Raw genomic sequence first — 23,876 nt, 5'->3', positions numbered from 1 at the left:
GTTAAATATTCACAGTCTCCTGTGCAGTAAATTCCTGCAGGGCTTACTGACATACATGTCTCATTATCATTTACAGTACAAGCCCAAGTGAGAACATGCACGCTTAAACTGTTACTGACAATGACCAAACATAACTGTGTGCAATTATTGCTTCAGCTCGAATAAATGGTATTAATCATTACATTCAAGTAACTGAGTGCCTGAATGTGTCACTGATGCTGCAGTCTGAGTTTCTCTCTGGTAGCTCTGTTATTTAGGAAAACCCATTTTCACAAGAAACAGATGAAATGTCAAGAATGACAAAAAGTAGTCAGTGAATGAAAATGGTTGGATACAAAATTTAAAATTTTCTTGCAACTTGTGAGTGAAAATGTATGATACTCTAAGTTTTGACTTTAAAAGACAAAAGTTTACTTACTGAAACTCAAACACAAGTTTTAGTAGTTTGAAGTATGAGATAATAATCGATCAAAAGATCAAAAACATTTGATCGTCAAAGGACGTTTTTACTTCAAAAGTCAACATAACATTTACTGAGTCAGATCTGTCAGATACTAAATCAGTATTACTAAGCTCATAGGTTAGACATTTAAAGTCAAAGTGATGATAACTTTTCTTACACTTTACTTTTTTAACCTTTTATTAACCTTTCAACCATCTGTATGTTGTTAGTTTGAAGTGCAGGTCTGGTGACATGATCAAAGGCAAAAGGGACAAACAGGGAGCTGGATCTATGAGGATGAGGAGCAAAAAGGGGGAGTGAACATTTTGGACTTCTAATGTCAAAGTTCTGGCATAAAAAGTTGAAGTTTTGACTTGGAAATGAACTTTGACATCTGTTTGAATCCTAGCAGACAAATGCAAACTGATGACTGTCCACATAAAGAATATTCTGTGGTATCTGCACTGTGCCAGGGTTCAGGTCAGCAGCAGACGTGAGGTGGGCCTGAACAGACATTTCCCACTTGCATCAGGACCACACCTTTCTCAGCTCTCAGAACCCAGGACAGGTGGAGGCTCTGGACATAGACATGCACCAACTCAAACTGCCCAGATCACTTCATGCTCTGTTGAGCTGCCAGTAGAAATAATTTCCCGCAGACTCTGCAACATATTCTATCTCTGCATGGATCACAGCGCGATCAATTCAACTGACTCATTTTAGAAAAACACTTTTATTCACAACTCCTTGGTGCTTGATGAATAGCAGTGGGCTGACGCTGTGCTGAATTCAGTGGTTTTTATGGGATACCTCGCACCTTTCGCACCATGATCAAAGTGTCAAGGTGCACACAAGTGAAGGGAACAATGCTCACCCCAACATCACCAACACCATCACAGTGGTACCATTTGGTTTTGCAAACATTGTTTTATTAATCCATTTGTCAGTTTGTAATATATAAATTACTTTTAAAAACATGAGAAGCAGATGCACCTTCAAGAAGGACATGGCGTGAAAACACAGGAGTTATAGAAAACCTAGACTGTGTTTACAGAAGCCATCTTTGCCACCCAATGTCCACTTTTCCCAGAATCTTCTTTTGCCTCCTCATACCGTATTTATCAGTTTTTTTTCAGTTACAGAACAACTGTTGTTGTTTAAAAAAGTTAAATGGGCATCGCCTTCCTCCAGGTGCCAGCTCCCTTTCCCGTCTCTCCTGTGGCGCTCAGTCCATCCAGATCAGTGCAATGTGGGGGCGACTCACAGCAGCCATAGCCCAGGGACCGGAGGGGGGCTGGGTTGGGGAAATGGGTGTGTTGGCAGACTAAGGCGTCTGGCGGCGTGTTCGCACCTCCTCCTCCTCCTCCTCCTCCTCCCCCTGCTGCTCCTCATCAGAGCTCACATTTCGTTTCCCATGTCATCGTGTTCACCTGCCGACAGGTCGCCGTTGGCACTGATTGTGGTGCTGTTGTCCTGGTAACCGGGTGGCATGAAGGCCAGGCTGTAGGGGTAGATCTTATGGCAAGCGGCACGGTAAGCCTCAGCAGCCTTCTGCTGCCCCTCACCCAGCTTCCCATCACGCAAGGCCTCCAGCACCTCAGTACAGATCTGCAACACACACACACACACACACACACACACACACACACACACACACACACACACACACACACACACACACACACACACACACACACACACACACACACACACACACACACACACACACACACACACACACACACACACACACACACACACACACACACACACAGTTAGATGATCTGAATGACTGTGGACGTGCTCTAAGCCCATGACGCCATGTGTGACGTCTGGTACTGCAGGTGTTGGTAAGTCAGCACAGACCTGGATGCTTCTTCCAGACAGTGACTCATCCAGTGCTGTAGCTATCTCACAGGCCATCTTATCAGAGGAAGGCTCCAGGTACACCATCATCTTAGCAGCTGGGGATACAAGAGAGACACTCAAACAAAGCTGTTTCAAAACAAAAGCCACTTTCAGGCACCCTGTTAGCCAGATGTGAAGGCAGGACATAAAAACCGTATTTATGCCCACGATACCCCAGAATAGTTTGCCCATTTAAGTGGATAATGTTTAACATCAGAACAGCAAACTAGCATTGTCATTTCCGATTTCAAGTTCCCCCTACAGTGGAGGAGAATGAAATCTTTCCCACACTTTCCACACCATGCCTCTCCATACCCTCTGCACTGTCCGCTCGCTACAAGCAGCTCTGGCTTGTTGAGCTCATTGTTTCCCCTCAGTGGCTCGGAGTGCTCAAACCTCAAAGTCAGTATATTTACATTCACACACACCTCACTTTACTGCCATGCAAGTGAAATGCTGCAGTGGAGAGGCAACTGTGGTGAAGGAGGGCAGCACTGCAACACTGGCAGGCAGAGGACAGAACACAGCAGAGTGAAGAAAGGACTGGATCTGTGTCAGGACATCTCTGAAGCTGAGCACACTCTGTACTATTTTGGAAATGTTTAATTCCAACTCGTCCTGGATGAGTAAAGCTTCTGTGATGTAAAGGCAAAGCTCATCAATGGCCTTTACATCAAGCCACGACTGGATAGCTCACAGTGCAGGTGTGAAATAGAAAATAAAACGGCCCATTGGTGGACTAGTAACAACTCCCAATGAATGAATGAATGAATGAATTTGAACACACTAGGGCTGGGCAATAAAAACGATAGCGATATGTCTCGGGATAGACACGTCATCAATATCAATATAAAATGCGTTCGATAAAACATTAGATAATTTTTTTTTCGTCAGAAGAAACCTGAAGTTGTGAAGCGAGTTTGGTTGCATGAACAAAGGCACTCGCTCTCAGGTAACCGAGCAACGTAGGGAGTAATCGCTAATCAGTGAGAGAGACACGCTAACATGCCAATCATGTAACATTATCAAGTTCGGTTGCACCATGTCGTTGTCACGTGTTTGTTGCTCCGCGAGGAGTGAGATGAGAAATAGAAGAAATTGTTGATAGAACAGGGAAAGTCAGCTCACCAGTACGGAGTTTTTTGGATTTTAGAAGTCAGACCGTAGTCAGACCAATGTGGTCTGTAACTTATGCAAGACTGTCGTCCCCACCAAGACACCACAAACACCACAAACTTATTTGACCACCTTAGCCGCGCTCTCTTTGGAGCGCAGCCGTATTCGCCAACGTCCAACAACATCTGCAACCGCAGCACCACCGCACAAGCAGCAGACCACCATGCAGAGGAATCTGCTTCAGTGCCTGATGACAAATCATCTAAAAGGCACGAAGACGTAACGGAGGCAGCGGCATATCATATAGCTTAAGACATGCTTCACTGAGCACTGAGGAGAAGCCAGGTTATAAACATCTCTTACACGTGCTTTTTTTTTCTTAAACACACCTGCAATAAAAATATAATTGAATAGTTCATGTATGTTTAGAGTAAGAAGAGTGACTGAAGTTGTTCATATGTCTAGGCTGGTTTTATAGTTCAGTCAGTGTTACTGTGCTGTCTATCATGTTTGTTTGTTTGTTTGTATGTTAAAGTTGTCAAGTCTACCTCAGTTTCTGCTATGTTTCTAAAACACTGCACATATCTGAAAACATTTTATTCACCTGAAGGTGAATCAGCTTGTGAACTTTCTGCACTAAACCTGCAGAAAAAAAGTTCTCAGGTTTCTCTCTTATTTTTACACTTTTTTTACATTTATTATTTGAGTGTTTTCCATGGTTGTGTTGACATTTCCTTTCTGCCTTGATAGCTGAGGGGATTATAATCAGAGGAAGGTTAAATTTAAAATAAAAATGTTTAAATTGAATGTATTTTTCTCCTGGTCCTTATTTTAAATAGGTCATAAAAAATATCAATAATTATCGATATCGACCGATATAAAACACTTATATCGCAATAGAGTTTTTAGCCATATCGCCCAGGCCTAGAACACACAGAGGCAGTCTGACATTTGCCAGTTTAGGTCTGTGTGTGTGTGTACGCTTGGTAGCTGGATTAGAAGAAAACATTGTTACCAGGCAGCTGAAGATCAGCGGCTATTTCCTGCCTTTCCTCTCCTACATATGGGTCATGATCGGAGAAGAGGAAACATCAAAGCGGCACATGTGCTGTTGGCCACAGCCGACTCATGACTCTGCTTCAACTGTGTGAGAGCCTGACGATGGCTGGCCAGAATCTCTGACATGTCAGAAATTCATCAGAACGTCCGACAGACAGTTGAGAGAAGCTGACCAAGCGATTCAGTCTGGCTCTGAAACGACTCCTTCAGCTCAGAAATGGGGTCAGAAACACACTCAAATGACTCAAAGTCTTCTTCTCCCTCACTGAAAAGTCCCAAATCTCTGCACAGACATTTTCCCTTCAGCAGATCAATGTAAAAATCAAACTCTGCATTTTGGAGTGGAGCTGTGTGTGTGTGTGTGTGTGTGTGTGTGTGTGTGTGTGTGTGTGTGTGTGTGTGTGTGTGTGTGTGTGTGTGTGTGTGTGTGTGTGTGTGTGTGTGTGCGCGTACCAGCCAGTCGGTGTGGGATGGCGTTGGAGTGTTGGCTCAGGTAGTTCTTGTTGAAGCTCTGAGGGTTGCTCTCACCAAACAGCCTGGAGATCTCCTGCTTCAGCACCGTCCTCACTGCCTCTGCCAAGTCTGCACTCTCACGAACTACACACACGTACACACACACACGCACAATAAAAGACTCGAACTGAGACATGTCGATCTATGGTGGTCTGTGGTATGTCTGTGGTGCCACCACCGTTACTCAAAGCGGTTTCACAGGTGGGTTTCTGATGTTTCAAAGCCACCTGAAGCACACCTGCCCCTCAGGTGACTGACACATCTCCTCCAGTAATCTGCAGCACGTTGGTCTCAAACATCAGCTCACCTCCTTTGAAGAAGCGCACGAGACACTGGTGCAGCCATGGGTTGGAGGGCTCTATGGCGACAGCCCTCTTCACTGACTGCAGCATCAGCAGGTACTTCTCTGGAGGAATGAAGGAGAACAGTTGGGACCTCTGACATGAGAGTGAACGGAGGTAAAATGCAGGCTGGCAGCGTCTGTCTGACCTTTCCTGAAGTAGATCTCGAAGGCCAGGAGGTGAGTCTCGATCTTGTTGCGTACCAGGTTCTTCAGAGGGATCAGGAACTTCACGGCCTCCTCCAGAGGATTCTCCGGCTGGTAAAAAAAAAAAAAGTCAACAACGTCACATTCATCTTCTACCAATCAGCTCCAAAACCTTCTGAAAGAGCTGGTAAATGAGCCCACCTTGGCCAGTTTGTCTGGTATTAGCTCTTCCTTTGGCCCTCCGATCTCCTCATCATCATCCTCCTTCTTCTTCTTCTGGTTCTTTAGCTGTTTCTCCTTCTCTGCGTTCTTCTTCTCCTCCTCGAGCTGCGCCTTCTTCTGGGCTCTTCGCTGTTTGTTGCGCAGTTTCTTCAACTCCTTGTCTGTCAGATTTTCTGCAGAGAAAACAGTTGATGGGGTTTAATTTTTTTCTAAGAGTGACATATTTACTATAGCCACAATCAGTTGTTAACTCATGTATTGCAATGAGTAAAAATAAATAAGGGGATTTGAGGTTATTCAGAAGCTGTGTATAAGACGAACATGTGTGCGAACAGCAAAATAAAACTAAAACATCATACAATCTCATGTTTAGCTCCTGGTAGGAGTGTCAGTGGGAAAATCATTCAGGGTCCTATAAAATCCATTTGAATTATTTCAAGATTCTGTTTTATTTTTTCCCCCCAATTCAGTGTTTCCATGCTCATTTTTCTGAATTCCGCTTTATCACTGAAGCACATTTTGTCATCAGAAAGTCTGTCTGAGGTGAATAAGAAAATATTCAATATGTTCATATTTAACACCACATTGTAGTATCTTTAACTATTGTTACTAATATTTTTGTATCATATTTTATCAAAGGGATCTTCTGCGTACAGCCTCCACATGCAGGTGGAGCACAGCGGGTTTGTGGGTCTGACGGAGGCGACTCACATCCAGCACTCACATTCAAGAGATTTTTTCTCTTTTTCCAACAGAATATCTGACTCAACAATCCCCTCAACAATCAATAAATGATCTAAACAGCTTGGGAACATTTGAAAAAGAAAAGCCTGATTTTGACTTCTTTAAAAAAAAAAAAAAAAAACACTCTCATTTGAGATATTAGTTGACTAAAAAGGGCACTGTTTATGACACAGACACACACACGCACACACACACTCTCTGACCGGTGTCTGCCTGGCTCTCCTTGTTGTCGTCAGTCAGAGGTTTGTCGTGCAGGGCCAGGTAAATCTGGATCGCGCTTCGAGCAGCTTTGTAGTAGAACGGATGCTGCCGCAGGACGTCCTCCAGCTTCAGCAGGTCCACGTAGGAGCGCAGCGTCATCTTCCTCATGCAGTAGGTGTGGAAGTCAAACTGGTCGTCTGTGATCTCCACAAAATGCTAAAAGAGAGGAGGAGAGCAGAAAGGTGAGGAAAGAGCCAGAATACAGAGAGCGAAACAAGCTGCATTATGTGATGTCTGATAAGTCCAACCACAGAATGCTCAGTGAGGCTGAGACAGCATTGGTCTGGATGTGTGGGGGAGTGGCATGAGTTAGAGCCATGAAGACAATAACGCTTCTGTGTCCCTCATAGTTCGGGATGGGATCTGTGGTGTGGTGGTGATGACGGCTCACCCGCTCAATCTCGTGGCACTTCTTCAGGGCCTCTCCAAACTTGTTCATGGCCTTGTAGGCCAAGGCACACTCTGTCTGGAACCACATGCACTGCATCTCATTCAGGTTCTCCACTGCAGACGTCCCCTCCTGAAAGCAGACACACATCCTTCATCACACCGCGCAGCCGAAGACAATCCCAGTTTCACTCATATGTAGATGAAGCATTTCACTCTGGACAGTTAAGTCCTGCTTTTGGAAATCAACAGCCTGGAGCAGAGCTGCCGCAGCAGTGTCAGGAGCTGTACTGGCTGTTTCATGAGAAGCTCTGTTGTTGAGGACTAACAGAAGATAAAAGGATGAGCTGCAGGTTGGAAACACTAAAATGTGACATCAGACTTGAACGCAGATGAATCATCTCAGGCACAAATCTTCACACCAGCGTGGGTTTTTTTTCCCAGCGTGCACTCTGTCTCTTACCCGTGTGAACTTGGAGCACATCTCTTCTGCTTCTTTGATGAGGCCAGCCTTCAGCATGTACTTGGCACACTTTGAGTTGATGAAGCGGTCGGCGGTGTCCAGAGCCTGAGCCTCGTCCATCCACCGAGCTGCTTCCTTTATGTTGCCTGCATGCTGCAGGGAAGAAGACAAGGACAGAGCGAAGGAAAGGTTCACCATACGAAAGAAACTAAATCACCCAACATCAGTCAAAATCACGACCATTCTGCTCATCTGCTTGTGTTCAGAGTTTGTACTAAACCTTGTAGATCTTGGCCTTGATGAGGAAGAGCTCGATGAGCGTGGGCGTGCTGTCGATGGCGGTGTTGATGTACTCCAGAGCGATGTTGGGCTGGTCTATGAAGTCAAAGTGCTGCGCCAGGAAATACTGTACCCACAACAGGGTTGTCGGAGGCTCCTCTTTCCCATCGTCTGCACACATGCGTTTACATTAGACACGTTGAGTGTGTGCATTCACAGCTCAGCATTCATATGATTCAGATGATATTCGATCAAAATGATACAGTGAGACAGACGACACTCACCGTTTTCATTAAACATTCGACAGCTTTTTAGACAGGATTCATAGCCAACTACTAATTCTTCAATGATTGTAACCTGCAAGAGGAGAGAAGAAGTTCAATGGTCGTTTGGTTTCACCAACAATTTCAACCAGGAAGCACACACTCTACAGACCTTTTCTTTGTCGGTGTAGAGGGACTTGAGGGTAGTGAAGACGGGTGGACAACCTTTGCTGAAATTCATCCTCAGGTAGCTGTCCAGACATTCACGAAACTTCTCCCCTGGCCAGCACAACACATGGTAAAGGTACAGTAAAGTGAGATTTATACTGGCACAGAGCAGAGGAAGACTCCTCTGAACACGTTTCCATGCACGTCTTTATCACAGAGCTAAGACAGAACTGGAAGAGGAAAGAATTCAAACTTAGTTGAAGTGAAATGACGTTTGGTGCTTTCGACCACATGTCATGGTCTTCATCAGCAGGCGATGTTTTCACCATTTTCTTATTAGCCATTTTGCAGTGCTGCAGTGTGTGGGGTCTGTTCTGTCTGCTGATGGGGACCATGAGGTGCAGCTGATTGGCCGTGCTGAAGGCTGTACTGTGTTCACCTGTGAGGAAACTCAGAGGCAGCCTTCTGGGAACCAGGCCTTTAGGAAACTTCACCCAGGCGTCCTCATAAATCTTCTGGCGGTCCTCTATACTTCCTACACACACACACACACGCACACACACGCGCACACACACGCGCACACACACGCGCACACACACACGCACACACGCACGCACGCACGCACGCACGCACGCACGCACGCACGCACACACACACACACACACACACACACACACACACACACACACACACACACACACACACACACACACACACACACACACACACACACACACACACACACACACACACACACACACACACACACACACACACACACACACACGCACGCGCAGACACACACGCAGACAGAGTATAAGGAGATCCACAGAGTAAACATATCATCCTCCATTATTACTGCAGTCACCCCTTTGGCCACGCAGTACCACATTGAATACTAATGATACACAGAACATCTGACTCTCATTCAAATCAACTGACATCTGAGGAAGAGCAAACAAAAGGACTTTCAGTGTCACCCTACGTTACCTACCAGAGGAAGAGGCCTGTCTGTCCTCACAGTGATATCAGCTCAGTCATTAGCTTACCAGCCCCTGGCAATTAGCCAAAAAACTCACTCTACAGAATCATAATATCCCCCAACTCCATGCTCTCTACTCGTGGACCCTCCATCAAACCGCTCAGCTCCAGGCTGGTCAGTCCATGGAGCCGACAGTCGTGCATAGGCTGGACCACAGGAGCCAACCGGAGCGTTGTCAGAGAATTACTAAGATTGTCTATTAGAAAAGGCATCACTTGGCTTTATTTTGGTTGGTCAACTGTTGTGTCTCATGTTGAGTATTGCTGTTTGCTTCCTGCGATCCTGAAGAGTTTTTGGTTGAGATCAGGACTCATTCATTGGTAGATGAACTGTGGGTTTTGTACTGAGCACTGACTGCACTGAGGACAGAGAGCATTTTCTAGTTATCATTATGAATTTTCTATGTTTTTTGTTCACTCTGATATAGACTCATATATAAACCATTGTGTAGGAAATCCAAAATATCAAACAAATCTGCTAATTTGAAGAAATACGTTTATCTTTTTTTTGGTTTTTGTTTTTAAACAAAATACATTTTATATTTTTCAAAGTAGCCACCTTTTGCTTGATGTGCAGCACTGGCAGTCTCTCAGCCAGCCATGGCTGTGTGCACACAGGCTTCAGGGAGAGCTGCTGAGGCGGAAACTACTGGTGGCCACATTTCTACCGTCACACAGTATATACTGTCACGCTGCTCAACCCTTGTAGATGGGTTGGCTTGTCGCTGCAGAATGCTGCAGCAGCCACGCGAAGCATCCGCACACCATCACATTTCCTGCTCCATGCTTTACGATGGAGACCTCTCACGCAGATACCATCGATGCCATAGCAGATGCGTCTGCTACTTGAACCCTGTGAAGCATTTCTGTCGGCTCTAATCTGAGGCGCTGTTCATTGGTGGTTACTGAGGTTGGTGACTGTAATGAACTTATCATATCTATCTTATCTGCAGCACAGGCAACTCTTGCTCTTCCTTTCCTCCAGCAGTTCTCATGAGAGCCAGTTTCATCACAGTGTTTGTGACTGCATTTGAAGATACGCTCAAAGTTCTTGAAATTTTCCAGATTGTTTGACCTTCATGTTAAAACAATGATGGACTGTTGTTTCTCTTTACTTATTTGAGCTGTTCTTGCCATAATATGGATTACTTCAGCAGTCAAACAGGCCTGTTTATTGTATATAAAACACCATCTCAGTGCAACAAAACTGATGTTCTCAAACATTTCAAGAAGTCAAGAAACACCACTAAATAACTTCTGATGAAGCACATCTGTTAACTGAAAACTATTCCAGGCGACTACCTTATGAAGTCAATACAAGTACTGTGGGAGGCTGTGGCTCAGGAGGTAGAGCGGCCGTCCACCGATCGGGAGGTCGGTGGTTCGATACCTGGCCTCGGCAGTCCACATGCCGAGCCTTGGGCAAGTTACTGAACCCCAAAACTGCCCCCGATGCTGCGCCATCAGTGTGTGAATTCAAATGTACGTCATGTAACTGTAACTGTAATGAAGGCAAACAGTGGTACTCTGTTTCTGAAGAATCGAAAATATTTTGCTTTGGTTAACACTTTTGCATTTAATACATAATTCCTTGTGTGTTATTTCACACGTCTGATGTCTTCAGTACTCATATACAATGTAGAAAACTGAGAAAATAAAGAAACGGCATTGGATGAGGAGGTATGTCCAAACATTTGACTGGTGCTGAACATGAAGAACATGTGGGTCTGAGCATAGTGTTCACCTGGTTTGAAGGCCTGTTCCAAGCCCTGGTAGTAGGCCCAGTTCTCAGGGTTCCTCTCCTGCAGTTTCCTGTAGACCTCAGAAGCCTCCTCAGGCCTCTCCAACTTCAGCAGCAGCTCTCCTACAAACACACACACACACTTTAGCAAATCCACTCGAGCTGAGAATGCTGCTCTGCAGGTTCAGTACTGTCAGTGAAGTTCTGAAGTGAAAAAGTACATACTGAACCGAGACTTTTGTCTTACTCCCTTTCTTCAACGCTAACTAAGCACAATGTTTGTATCAAATAAGTTTATCAGCGTCATTTCCAAAAGGATCAAAGAGTCGTGTTTAGACTGGAGCAAGTGAACATCCTGTCAGAGAGCACTGGAGAAGTGGACCTTTCAGGGACCCACCTCTTGTCTCCTCTACAGCAAGCTTGTCACAGATCTGTTTCTCGTAGTTGTTGAGGTGGTCGAGGGCCTCCTTGTGCAGGCCGGCCTCCCTCAGAACCTGGTTCTGATACAGCAGCAGTTCACTGTACTCATAGTCCACCTTGTCTGGAGACGTCTGGCAAACACACAGAGAAGAGGACGGGAAAGAAAGGTGTCAGAGGAGCACGCTGGAGTGGACTGGAACTGACGCGAGTGTTTGAGCTGGATGACTTCTGGCTGATTATCAATGATGGGATGTTAACTCAGGAATGTCATTCCACTGTCAAGCTACCCGAACCAGTTAGTTTGCAGCAGATGGTATGCTTCCACTATACCTCCTGCTCCGTGTTTTTTTTTTTTTACTGAAAAAAAATCTACATTAAATATACAGTTTGCCTGTATTTGTGACATATTCATTGCTTCAAGCAATAAAAAGCAATAAATACATGCAGCATATATGACTGTCTACTCAAGAGCCGAGGAAGCGACACTGGGTGAAATTAAATCTGTCAAAAACACAGATTAATAGAAAATTCAGAGAAAAGAAAACATTTGGAGCGTAAACAGTAACAACACTCCTTCATTCAAGCCTGTTTTTCTGAGACTGCTGCAGAGTATTTTGGTTCCTCGTCAAACAGTCAGCAGGTTTCCTGGGAGAGATTCCACGTTGCTGATAAAAGTCTGGAGGACACATCCTCGACTAAAGTTGTTCATATGTCTAGGCTGGTTTTATAGTTCAGTCAATCTTACTGTGCTGTCTATCATGTTTGTTTGTTTGTTTGTATGTTACTGATGTCAAGTCCTCCTCAGTTTCTGCTATGTTTCCAAAACACTGCACATATTTGAAAACATTTTATTCAGCAGAAGGTGAATCAGCTTGTGAACTTTCTGCGCTAAACCTGCAGAAAAAAAGTTCTCAGGTTTCTGTCTGTTTACATTTTTACACTTTTTTTACATTTATTATTTGAGTGTTTTCCATGGTTGTGTTGACATTTCCTTTCTGCCTTGATAGCTGAGGGGATTATAATCAGAGGAAGGTTCAATTTAAAATAAAAATGTTTAAATTGAATGTATTTTTCTCCTGGTCCTTATTTTAAATAGGTCATAAAAAATATCAATAATTATCGATATTGACCGATATAAAACACTTATATCGTGATACAGTTTTCAGCCATATCGCCCAGCCCTACTCATGACTAACGGGTGCAAAGTCTCACGTCTGCTGTTTCTTCAACTGTAAAATTCTACACATTCAATTATGGGATCGTTAGCAGCGTGCATGCAATGGACAGATGTTTGATAGAAGGTCTGAACAGAATGCTGTCTTTATTTAGAGACTCTTCTCACAGAGAGGACAGAGGACTGATAGAGCTTTATTTGTTACTTCATGTTGATCCCGTCTAAATGGGGCTGAGATCTATTTGCTTTTAGACACACTGAAAGAAATCCCGACAGTTCAGTTGAGTGGTCTTCAGCTGTGTTTACCTGTTGTGTTTTGCGGAACTCCTCAACAATCTTAGCAGCCATCTCAAAGTCCTCTAACAGGTGATAGGCCACAGCATATCCAATCCACGAGGCCCGCTGGGCTGGACGGAGCTGCAGCAGCTGGTACCGAGTCTCCTGGAGAGGGAGAAAGACCATCACACCACACAAGTGTAAGCCATAGTCTTTGTGTTTGATTATCCTGTCCACCATTGACGCTTACTGCTCAGTCAACCTCTGCTCTGTGCATCTTCAGCATCTAACTTTCCATGTTGTGCAGCAGGACGAGTAACTGTCCATTCTCCTCCTGTGTCCCTCCATCCAGACATTTCATCTGGATAGTTCCATTTTGAAACCCAACTGGTCTCTCTGGAGATGCTCACCCTGTATCCCTCAAGGTCCCTCATCTGGATCTGCAGCAGGGAGAGGTCACGCAGGATCTGCAGGTTGTCCTTGTCCCACTTGAGAGCGTTGCGGTAACACTTGATGGCCTCGTCATATTTCTTATCTGAGCGCTGCAGGAGACCATACACATGCCAGCCTGGCAGAATGAGTGAGTTCAGGAAGCAGACACACAAAGATGCAGCACCCAGGGGTCGTGTTCATAAATGTTTCTGCTTCAAAGAGATTCTCCAAGTGAAAACCCCATTTTCTAAAAATTCCCCTTACAATTAAGACTAGATCCTGGTAAAGAGAAAAGTTACTCACAAAGCATCTTTAGAGGTGAAAAACTGTTAATAGGGAGGAGGACTTTTAAGAGGTTCCAGACTTTAACAGAGGACAAAATGACAGAGAGAGACAGCAGGGGAGAAATACTCTCTGAACACTGAACCAAACTGAACTAATGAAACACTACAGATCAGATGGTGCAGGGATAAAGATAATGTTTGTGGTCGCTCTAATAGGTCTATCAACAAATTGAGTGCTAAAATTACCATCATAACAAAGAAATGTAAGCAAATAAACGATAGTGTGACCAAATGCAGGTCCCCTTAATGTAAATCATTAAATTTTAGGGTGCAGACTGAGGATAGGGTTACGGGTTAGGTAAGGTTAGGTTAGGTTAGGTACAGGGTTAGGAATAGGCAGATAGTGGTTATGGTTAGGGTTAGGCTCCAGGAAATGAATGTAAGTCTATGTAATGTCCCCACAAGTGATAAAAACACAACGCGCGTGCGTGTGCGTGCGTCCAATCCCCTGTAGTTACAGATGAGAGATGTGTTCAGGCACCAAGGTTGCCATGTTTATTTCAAAATGTCAAGAAATGAACTACCTGATACCTACTGTAAGCTATTTTCCTGACATGCCTGTTAGTGAATTGTTCTGAGGGAGTTGAACCTCTCACTGGTTAGCAGTTATGCAGCGTACATGTCTACGAATTTTATTTTGAAAGATAGAAAAAAAGAAAAAGAAAATCTGAAATGCACTTCTCGATGTTGGAAGCAGTAAAGAGTTACGTTATCTTGGTTTAAACTACGGAAAAATAGAAACGTTCTGAATTCTGAATTCAAGTTTCTCTCTGTCACTGAACTAATCGAGCTTAACTGCCTTGTTAACTGATCATAAAACAAAGTAACACACGCACGTAAATAAAACGACTTGTGAACTTAAAGACAGGCTTACATCCTAAACAAAGAGCAGCTGAGCAAATGCGATGAGAAAAGATAATCCTTCATTGATCCTCCAGTGTGGGAATTTGGGTGATAAATGAAGTTAAAGAGCCCTCAAGTCCTCAAGGGTATCAAAGAGTGCATGCAGCAGCTGAAATGTTTAATTGAATCTGACTCTCAAACAGGTTTGTGCGAGATGAAATCTGGGTGCCCTGAGGGGCTGATGGAAGGATACAGACGTGGCTCTTGAGGTCGTTGCGTAGGCCTCGCCTCACCAGCTCGTAGGCCTCCTCCTTCTTGCCCAGACAGTTGAGGGTTAGACCCTTCATGGCCAGCGTCTCTGGAGCACAGAGGAGGACAGGAGTGACACATTCAGGGCCATGAGACATTAACAATGACACGGACTGGGTTTACCAACCCGATTTGTTCACATTAACTGATGGAATGACTTACAGGGCACACCTCTCAGTACTTGGTAAGTTTACTTGCCAGCTGAATGGAACAGATGTCAGTAGTAAAATATGAGAATTTGGGAACAAATACAATAGTATGCTAGCATACTCCATCATGAGGCTAGCAAAGCCTGAGCCACTACAACCTGCAATGATACACAGCAGAACAAATGTCACAACTAGAGGCGGACAAATATACTGTCTTGGCCGATCACAGCTTATAGCAGATATATCAGTATCACTGCACACATCAGCTGATATATAAGAAACATTACAATAACTGTATCGTCAGCCCAACAACTGGCCATTGCCATGATATTTGTGTAGGTGTTTGTGCACCACACCCCTCTCCACGTCTGTGTAATATTGGGTTAACTCGCTGAACAGAGTGTGCCGCTTCATTTGTTATCATGCAGGTAGAGGGCTACGCATGTACTCATAGAACTAGAGTTACACTCGGTAACTATTTTCCTAACTATAATGCCGACTCCGTGATATGAAGATGTGTATGGTGACGTTAAGAGCAACGCATGGCAATTTCTCTGTTGTTGGCTGCAAGAACCAACACAAAAGTCTTCATCTACCATTTGAGGAAGTGAAGATCCAGTAGATTAACTTAATGGAAATGTCCATACGACAAACACTGTACTTTTTTTTTTTGTTGTTGTTGCTTTACTGTACTGAATTTGGTGTTAGCTCGTTGTGCGGCTAATGTGGCTACTTCAGCTATTGCTGACACACTGGAGCAGTGTTGGAGTACTTCATATCTAGGGACAGTCGGAAGAAACTGTGAACATTAAGGCTCATTTGAAGCCTTATGACATAAATAAAGCAGTGGGTTGGATGTAGCCAACTGTCTCTCATGTTGCTTTTAATGTGTTGTCTCACATAGACAGACACTTCATATCGTCGCCACACTTCATACTGCAACACAAGCTTTGGGTTTTCTGCTGAAGTACATTATGTTTGTATGTGTCCGCTGCTGATGGATTTTCAGCCAAATAAATGTTGCTGGGACACCTAATCCCACCCCTCATCTCTGAGAACGAATCACATTACATTTACTAATTAACCTTCATTATGGAGCAAACACACGTAGGCTTGTGCTTCATTTTCATTCCTAAAAACACGTTTTTAATTATTTTAAGATATTTTTGTAATACTGTGATATATTATCACTATTAAAAATAAAAATGCACCATGATATAAATTTCAGGTCATATCCCCCCCCTTTATAACAACCAGCACAAATGCACCAGACCACAGTAAGAACAAGGTGACAGGAAGCACGTTTCTCGCTTTCCTGCTCGCAAGTCGCTTATGTCTTACCTCCATGCTCAGCAAACTTTGGGTTGCCCAGAATCTGTTTGCAGAACTTCAGGCCATTTCTGTATTGCTTGTGCTCGTAACACCTCTGCAACAAAACACAGAGCAGACTTTACATCAACATCTGAGGCCAGCAGCCTGCTGCTCTCCACTCCACTAATCCTCAGAAAGCATTGTGAAGTGCTCAAAAAGGACATTATTGGATGTGTGCTTACTGCATGTGTGTTAGTGTGACCAGCAGAAACAACTGGTCCAAAGCACAACGCACACAAAACATTCCCTCTGAGCTGTTCAGTCAGCCTAAGATGTTAGCACCGAGATTAATGGAAGAAAGAGCTTGAAAACAGCCTCGATGGTGGAGGGCTGCTGATGAGATGAAATCAGACAAGCGGCCAGATGGATGTGCCTGGCTAAGAGCAGACAGGAGGAAATCCTGCCAGCTCCCACTACAATGTATGCACTGAAGTCCCTGCCTGACACTTGTGAAATATAGTCACTCCCGATGTCCAGTATTAGTAAGGTTACAGGTATTAGTATCATAACGTGTACGGTAATTATCTTGAATCTCTTCACTTAAACAGTTATTTTTGCGTGTGTGATGTATGCCGAATTTAAATGTGGCTGCAATTGATGTACCAAACACATTGAATTTTTAGTTATGTTGTAAAGAAGCAAGTTTACCGATGAATTTCCAAATTAGTAAATGAATTCGCATTGAAACAAGTAGCCGGCAGTTACCGGGCTAGCTGCTAGCTCTAAGATCACGTTATGTGCTCAACTCAATTGCTCGAAAAATTCTGTTTGACAACTGTTTTGGGCGCGCATACAAGACAAATGTTGATAAAGTGTATTGGCAGTGATGCCGATTAAGTTTCCAAACTGAAGCCATTAACTGAAAACCTAAGTCAACTATCCACTTAAGTTGTGTGTGGCTGTCATGTGTCTCGCAGCTTTGTCATTGATATACTTTAGATGTGTTGCAAGGCCAAAGCACAGCTACGATACCACATGACTGCTACCTAGCCAACTGTTATTTCCTTAACTGCAGTGTTACAACTAGTAGCTGATGACAGAGACATTTTAATTACAATGCGTTTGGGTTACTGAATCTTTGGTTAATGGACTAACAACTCCCTTGCTACTCGCTCTGACTGCTACTTGGCAAACTAGCATTAGCTAGCAAGCTAACGTTATCTCAGGCATTTAGCCTACCAATATTCTCTTGAAGAGAGCATTCTCCTTCGGCGGTAGAGTGATTGTGGGCATTGTGTTGGCTTCCTATGCCTCTGTCGGTTCACACATGAATAATATCCTCTTGGAGTCTGAGATCCTGGACTGTTTCAGTCTCTTCAGGCTCCTCTCTCTCACGTGTTGAAGCCGAGGCCCCCTTCCGAGCAAAATGGCCGATGTGCTTCTCCTCCGGGTCAGGCTGCTCTCTGAGTCTGCGTGTCAAACACGGGCAGCAGGGCAGAGACGCATTAGTGACTAAATGGCCATTTAATAATAATGTCATAGCACGGTGTTGTATTTAATAATGCGTCAAATAAAAATTACCCGGATCTGTTCCAAAATAATGAACTACTAAAATGATGCATTATGTTTAATGGGGGCTGTGACAAAACGCTCCTGTGTCCTGTACAAATTTAACAGTCCTGCATTGCTGCAATCACACTAATGATTTGGATAGGTGAAATTACTAATCAATACTTTGTTTCACCTAAATGCCTTTAACATACGGACTGTTTAGAATAGGGAGATGTATGAGAGTGTGCGATGATTTTCTTAGATTTTTTTTTCTCCGAACAACATACTTTTGTTTAATATGAGCAAAATTGAGTGCATCTTAAGAATTTAAATAGCATAGCGTATGTATAAAAATGCTCAATTATTTAATGGAATTTGGTGCAACAGCAACTTCAAAACCTATGGGAAGAGAAATTTGAACTTGCTAAACTGGGTTTTGGAGATGGCAACGCTAAAAAATGGTAAAATCCAAACAAAAAAGTTGTTTAATTTATAATTACAAATACCATTTAATAACAGCAAACATACGGGGTTCCCATGAGCGTTTTTCGCGAGTTATCGATGATCTTGAAATCATCTACTCAGCCCTTCCAGGAAGCTTAATCAACCGCAGTGCAGCAGGATCGCACATAAGGAGAAGGGGACGAATCTTTAGGCAAAATGACTTTCAGCCGGTTATTATCCAGAGCTGTTCATGTCAACAAAGGTAAGATGATGACATAATGGGAATGAATTCAAGGTTATGAGTTTTACAGACCTGTGTTTTCCCTTGATATATACAACGTGAACGCCGTGTTTATTTTGTAGCCTGACCTTAGCTTAGCTTAGCATTATTGTAGCGCTGCACTCACGCAGGTTATATTCTCCCTCTAAAGTTATGCATTTTGTGAAGGTGTTACTTAATTTAGTGCTCTCGTGCTAATTGTTTACCCATTGCTAATATATTCTTAAGATGTTTATCGAGTTTACAAGTTAATCCAGTTCCCACTTGAAACCGTTCTCTCCCATCGAGGGAAATTCACGCCAAATATCCTTCAGAATTTGTGCAATTTAATCCTCCTGTCGTTATTGGTGAATCCACATTTATAGAGGGACTTACTTTTTAGTGTGAATTGGGCCCATTTTTCAGTTCGGCTTGTCTCCAATGACCAGACAGTCCACAGTTCCTTCCACAGCCTTCTTCCACCAAAACATACAACTGTCCATCGAGGTGAAGTTGGCATGAAGTTGGATATTCGATGAATATTCACTCCGGGTCACTTTTTTTTTTTCTAATAGCTTCCATGTCATGTGACATAATGACTCAATGTCAGATATTATTACCACACTGGACAAAAAAGACACATCCCATCATGGTGTATTTAAGTGCTGGTCTTGTCCTGAGTAGTAAAACTGTCCTGTGTCGGTCAGGAATCACTAGGTCACTGCCAGTTTTTCCATAAAACTATTAATATGAAATATGAAATATGAGAGGCACTAAAATACTCCATGGTTTCTTATTTGTCCAGTCTAGTAAGAATGTCTATGGATTTTGAGTCATTAAGTCACATAACATGGAAGCTATTGAAAAACAGAAAAAAAAAACTGCTACCCAGAGTGAATATCTGTGAAGTGGAATCGATCGTGTTAATAAATAGTCTTACTAGTTGCAGGGGTTCCTTCTTCTCACCTGCTGATACTTCCCTTCATGTCTGTTTCAAGCACTGACCGGCAATGCTAATACAATGTTCATTTTCCTTTGAACACACTTTACACTGTGTTGCTGCAGACTGAACACACTTCCTCATGCTATTTTGTTATTTTTCAGTTTCATCCAGGTCTGCGTTCACAAGCTCCAAACCAGACACTGTTAACCCCAACTGGTTCCGAGTGGGTCTTGCCTTTGGATCATCTGCTTTCCTATGGGGCCTGGTAAATGACCACATCATTTCACAAGTTTTAATAACAGAGAATACAAACTCTGTTTTACAGCATGGTAAAATAGCTTTTTTTGTTTTTTTTTTGTTTTGTTGTTCTACCAAGCAAAATTGGAGCCCACAGCATCAGGTCCCCCATGTATCTAGTGTACTAGTGTATTTTAGTGTAAGCCATTTTTTCACCCAGGAGAGGGCAGCAATGAGCAGCAACCAACTCTTATTTTCCAAACGCATTTCAAATTTATGATGTTTGATTTTCAGTGAAGCTTGGTGGATCAGGACAAAGGACTGTATGCTGAAGGGGGCTGTGCAGTGCCACATGTATCTTGCCTGTGTTCCCCCCCAAAAAAAAAAACACCCTGTGAGATGAATGAAATTACTGCAGTAGCACCTGTGTGACACAGGGTTGCAGTGCATGTGTGTGAAACTGTGCTAAAGTTCTCGTTTAGATGGAAATCATTTTTGTTTGAAAGTAAAAACATCCTGATGTGGATATAGCCAGAACCACCTGTGTGTGAGAGCTGAATCAATGGCACATCCAGATTCTGTTTGGTAGTTGTAATCTAACGTGCTTAGAAATCATGTCCCTGGGTGTGCAGAGTCCATACAACCACATACAAAAAACCCACAATTCCTAAGGAATTACCACCATGTTGGTATAGAAAGCTGCACCTCCTTATGCATGTGAGTCTATATATATAGCATATATATAAATAGAGAGGGGTTTTGTCCCTACATTTTACCATTATGGGCAAATAAAGAAAATGTTCTGTAGCACCAGTGTCATGTGCAAAAAAATGAACATCCAGCCCATCCTGCAGAGTTTCAGGCAGAAAAAACGAAAAGGATCTTTAATGATTGTACACAAAAGATGCATCTTTGAGAGCCAGAGGCATGTTAAAATGTCAGACCTTTGAACGGCGTTTGGTGTGATACTCTCACCATAACTGGGGTGTTCCTTAAGCTTTCCCAGTTTTTATCAGTTTTGTTTTAATGAGAAGTCTTATCAATAGTTTGCTTTTCTTCTTCTGTTGTAAAAATGTGTATTTGCAGTATTCATTTCCAGAGTCCTAAACTAATCATTTTCAGAGCTGCAGCTACACTGAAGACAAACGCATTTATTTCAGATCCACAAGGCAGTGAAGAATTTCAGACAGTGATGGGATGCAGCTGTTCTCATGTAACTTGTAGGTACATTGAAATGACTCGTGGTCTTTGTCTTCCTCCTGCAGCTTTTCAAGCAGCACAGCACAGATGTACATGAGTACAAAGTGAGGAATGGCCTGGAATAACCCCCCACCTTGGTATGTGAGTCTCTGTTTAGATGATCCTCAAATTAAATATTAAATCAACATAAGTTGTTACTGTGTGATCTAAGCTACAGTGCTGTGTACAGCTCTGATTCCAAAAAGTTGGGGTGCTGTGTAAAACAGAATGGGACCATTTGCTAATCATTTGTGCCATGTTCTCAATTGAAAACAGTACGAAAACAATATATTTAATGTTTGACCTCATCAACTTCATTTATCTTTGTAAATATATGCTAATTCTGAATTTGATGCAGCAACATGTTTCAAACAGGCTGGGACTTGGTTCTCTTGGTAAAACCGTTGTTTTGTTTTCTGTTTTTTAGTCAGGTTGTACACAGCATTCCAACTTCGTCAGGATCAGGGTTGCAGTATGATTGGCACTCTGCCGTCCCATGTGAAGATGTCCAGTAAAATGTATAAATGAGTGAACACATAAAACATGAGACTCTGTCATTTGTCGCCCCGTGCAGGAGGTCGTCGGGTCCTGTCTGTCGGATGCACCTGTCTGTGCACGTGTTTCTATTTCCGCTGTTCCTGATTCCTCACTCTGAATTCTGTGTACAATAAAAATGTATCATGTGAAATGTACATGAGTCAAGAGCCTTTTCTTCACATATACTGTCACTGCTGTACTCAGCGTATAAATGTGGAGTTAGAGAGAGCAGAAATATCCTTAAGGATAAGGATATTTTTAAACTAAACACAGGATGTCAGAGCTGTGGCTAACACAGGACAACAGGAGACTCCACAGCAGCAGCATTATTACTACCTGTACCTGAAAGCAGCCTGTAAAAACATAAACACAGGAATGGAAAAAAAAATGAAAAATGTACAAAAGTATCATTTTGACCACGTGTCTGTGACCTTCTGTGCTCAGGGTGGAGATGAAAGTCACCATGTACAGAGGGTGATCCATGCCATGGAGAGGCAGGAGAGGCTGTGCTCCAAGTTAAGACACTTTGGGGGTCGATTTACTGCGAAGTATGAAGTTAAGTTTTACAAGTGGATACAAGAAGTGTAAAACTTTGCAGACTTTTCTTGTCCCACTAGTATATCACAGTCCTTTTGTCCACTGAAATGAGATTACATGTTTTTGTCTGTGGGTGATGTCACATGTTCTCCTTGAAGAAACATCAGAAACCAAAAAGGAAAATGTATATTTTCCATGATTTGGTTTCATTTGCATTCATTAGTGCAGATGGAGATCTTGTTTCCATACAGCCAGTCAGATTGCTTATCTTCAAGCACATTTGCATGAAGTTGTTGTTGTAATGGTGTATCAGAGGCAGGCGGTCCCACTGACAGCAGCCTGCAACACAAGAGCCACAGACTTTGAACAACAATATTAGCTTTGCTGCTAAAGTCTACTTCTTATCTAACTACCAAACATGAACACGTCTTGTCCTGCACATTAGCTTGTTTAACAAGTAACCAAACATTTTCTGGGGAAAAGTGCACCGCTAATGTCAGTTTACCAGGCTCAGGATCAGCTCATCTGCAGCACATCAAATCTTTGCACAGTAAATGTCACTATGGTGAGAGGCGTCTTTCTCCAGCTCGTCTCTGTGGGCTCTAAGTGCTGATGACTGGAGCACCTCACGTTTTTGCAGGAGAGCTCTGAACAGGCTGAGTTGAAAAAACTTTTTCAGAGCAGACGTCATCTGGGTTTTTTCCCATTGAAGGGCAGAGAAGGAATCTGTTTCCCTGTGTTCAGTGCACGATTCGGGAGCAGCCATGTCGTCTCTTAGCACTGCATAAAAGATAAGGAAAACAAACAAACACAAAAAGCATTACGATTCTATGTAATGTCCTTTAAATCACTGTTTTGGCTTTAAATGACCAGTGTGTAGGACTTAGTTCGCTATGACAGCCCCCAAACACACAAAAAATGTGGAAGTCCAGCCAGCCCCTCTACAGCCAGTGTGTGGTTTGTCTGCTCTGGGCTACTGTAGACACATAGTGGACTCCATGGAAGAGGACCCACTCCCTCTGCAGATTAAAGGGCTTTCTCAGTTTCTAAGGAAACAAAACTGCTCTTATTTTCAAGTGATTATATATTGAATTTCTGCCAATAGATCCCCCCAAATCCTACATGCTCGACCTTTAACTTATCACTATGATGTAAATGTTGACTGCACAGCATAATGGATAAAATAATGACGCCATCAGTGTTTGAAGTGGTTCCCTGTAAGCCTTCTTTCTGTCTGCCATCGCGTATGATCTGGGAAAATGAAGGCTGACTGATGACAAGTTCGCTTTATCTCTTCAGTGAGCATGCGTCTATCTTCTCTTTCCACAGTAGTGTCGATCATTTCTTCACGGCTATTCGTAAATAAATGCAGCGTATCCTGTGTTGTTAGTAATTAGAGGAAAACAGAAAGCGATCCAGCGGTGTGACAGCAGCACCAACAGTAATAACACATGGAAACACTATGGGGAGAAGAGTTGGCTGTGTCCACTTTAATTTTGTTCAACATTATTAATCATGTTATAGGAGGGAACACATGAGCATACATATTCTTAGAGATATTTTAAACAGCATCTCATAGATGAGCTGACATGTGACACATCAGGACCAAAGTACTCTTCACTCATCTAAATCACAGCCCTTATCAGTTATTGTTAGTTTCATTTCACTTGGAGCTCAATGGTGTGAAGACGGTGGAGATGTTTGTGGATTTCAGAAAGAGCTCAGTTTTACCTGCCTTCCTCACTCTGTATGACACACATCTGCTTGCTGGGTGCCA

The 23,876-nt window shown here is 43.1% G+C and overlaps 2 protein-coding genes across 2 annotated transcripts; one reads left to right on the top strand and one right to left on the bottom strand.

Annotated features, from left to right (window-relative positions):
* Positions 1–1,349: 1,349 nt before the first annotated feature.
* Positions 1,350–17,817, bottom strand: naa15a (N-alpha-acetyltransferase 15, NatA auxiliary subunit a). Its single transcript, XM_070962984.1, has 20 exons — positions 17,592–17,817; positions 16,383–16,467; positions 14,837–14,941; positions 13,375–13,532; positions 12,995–13,129; positions 11,492–11,645; positions 11,098–11,217; positions 8,752–8,847; positions 8,317–8,423; positions 8,166–8,238; positions 7,883–8,052; positions 7,603–7,755; positions 7,144–7,272; positions 6,695–6,908; positions 5,727–5,920; positions 5,528–5,636; positions 5,346–5,444; positions 4,979–5,122; positions 2,309–2,406; positions 1,350–2,050 (listed from the first exon to the last, which is right to left on the bottom strand). The coding sequence occupies exons 1-20, from the start codon at positions 17,643–17,645 to the stop codon at positions 1,841–1,843; spliced, it is 2,607 nt and encodes an 868-aa protein (XP_070819085.1). The 5' UTR covers positions 17,646–17,817; the 3' UTR covers positions 1,350–1,840.
* Positions 17,818–18,495: 678 nt separating this feature from the next.
* Positions 18,496–21,717, top strand: ndufc1 (NADH:ubiquinone oxidoreductase subunit C1). Its single transcript, XM_070962766.1, has 4 exons — positions 18,496–18,609; positions 19,711–19,814; positions 21,052–21,127; positions 21,600–21,717. The coding sequence occupies exons 1-3, from the start codon at positions 18,564–18,566 to the stop codon at positions 21,109–21,111; spliced, it is 210 nt and encodes a 69-aa protein (XP_070818867.1). The 5' UTR covers positions 18,496–18,563; the 3' UTR covers positions 21,112–21,127; positions 21,600–21,717.
* Positions 21,718–23,876: the final 2,159 nt, after the last annotated feature.

This window comes from Chaetodon trifascialis, chromosome 5, assembly GCF_039877785.1.
Source record: "Chaetodon trifascialis isolate fChaTrf1 chromosome 5, fChaTrf1.hap1, whole genome shotgun sequence".
NCBI lineage: Eukaryota > Metazoa > Chordata > Actinopteri > Chaetodontiformes > Chaetodontidae > Chaetodon > Chaetodon trifascialis.
The sequence above is the reverse complement of the archived record's forward strand: the minus strand, read 5'-3'. Positions and strand labels throughout refer to the sequence as shown.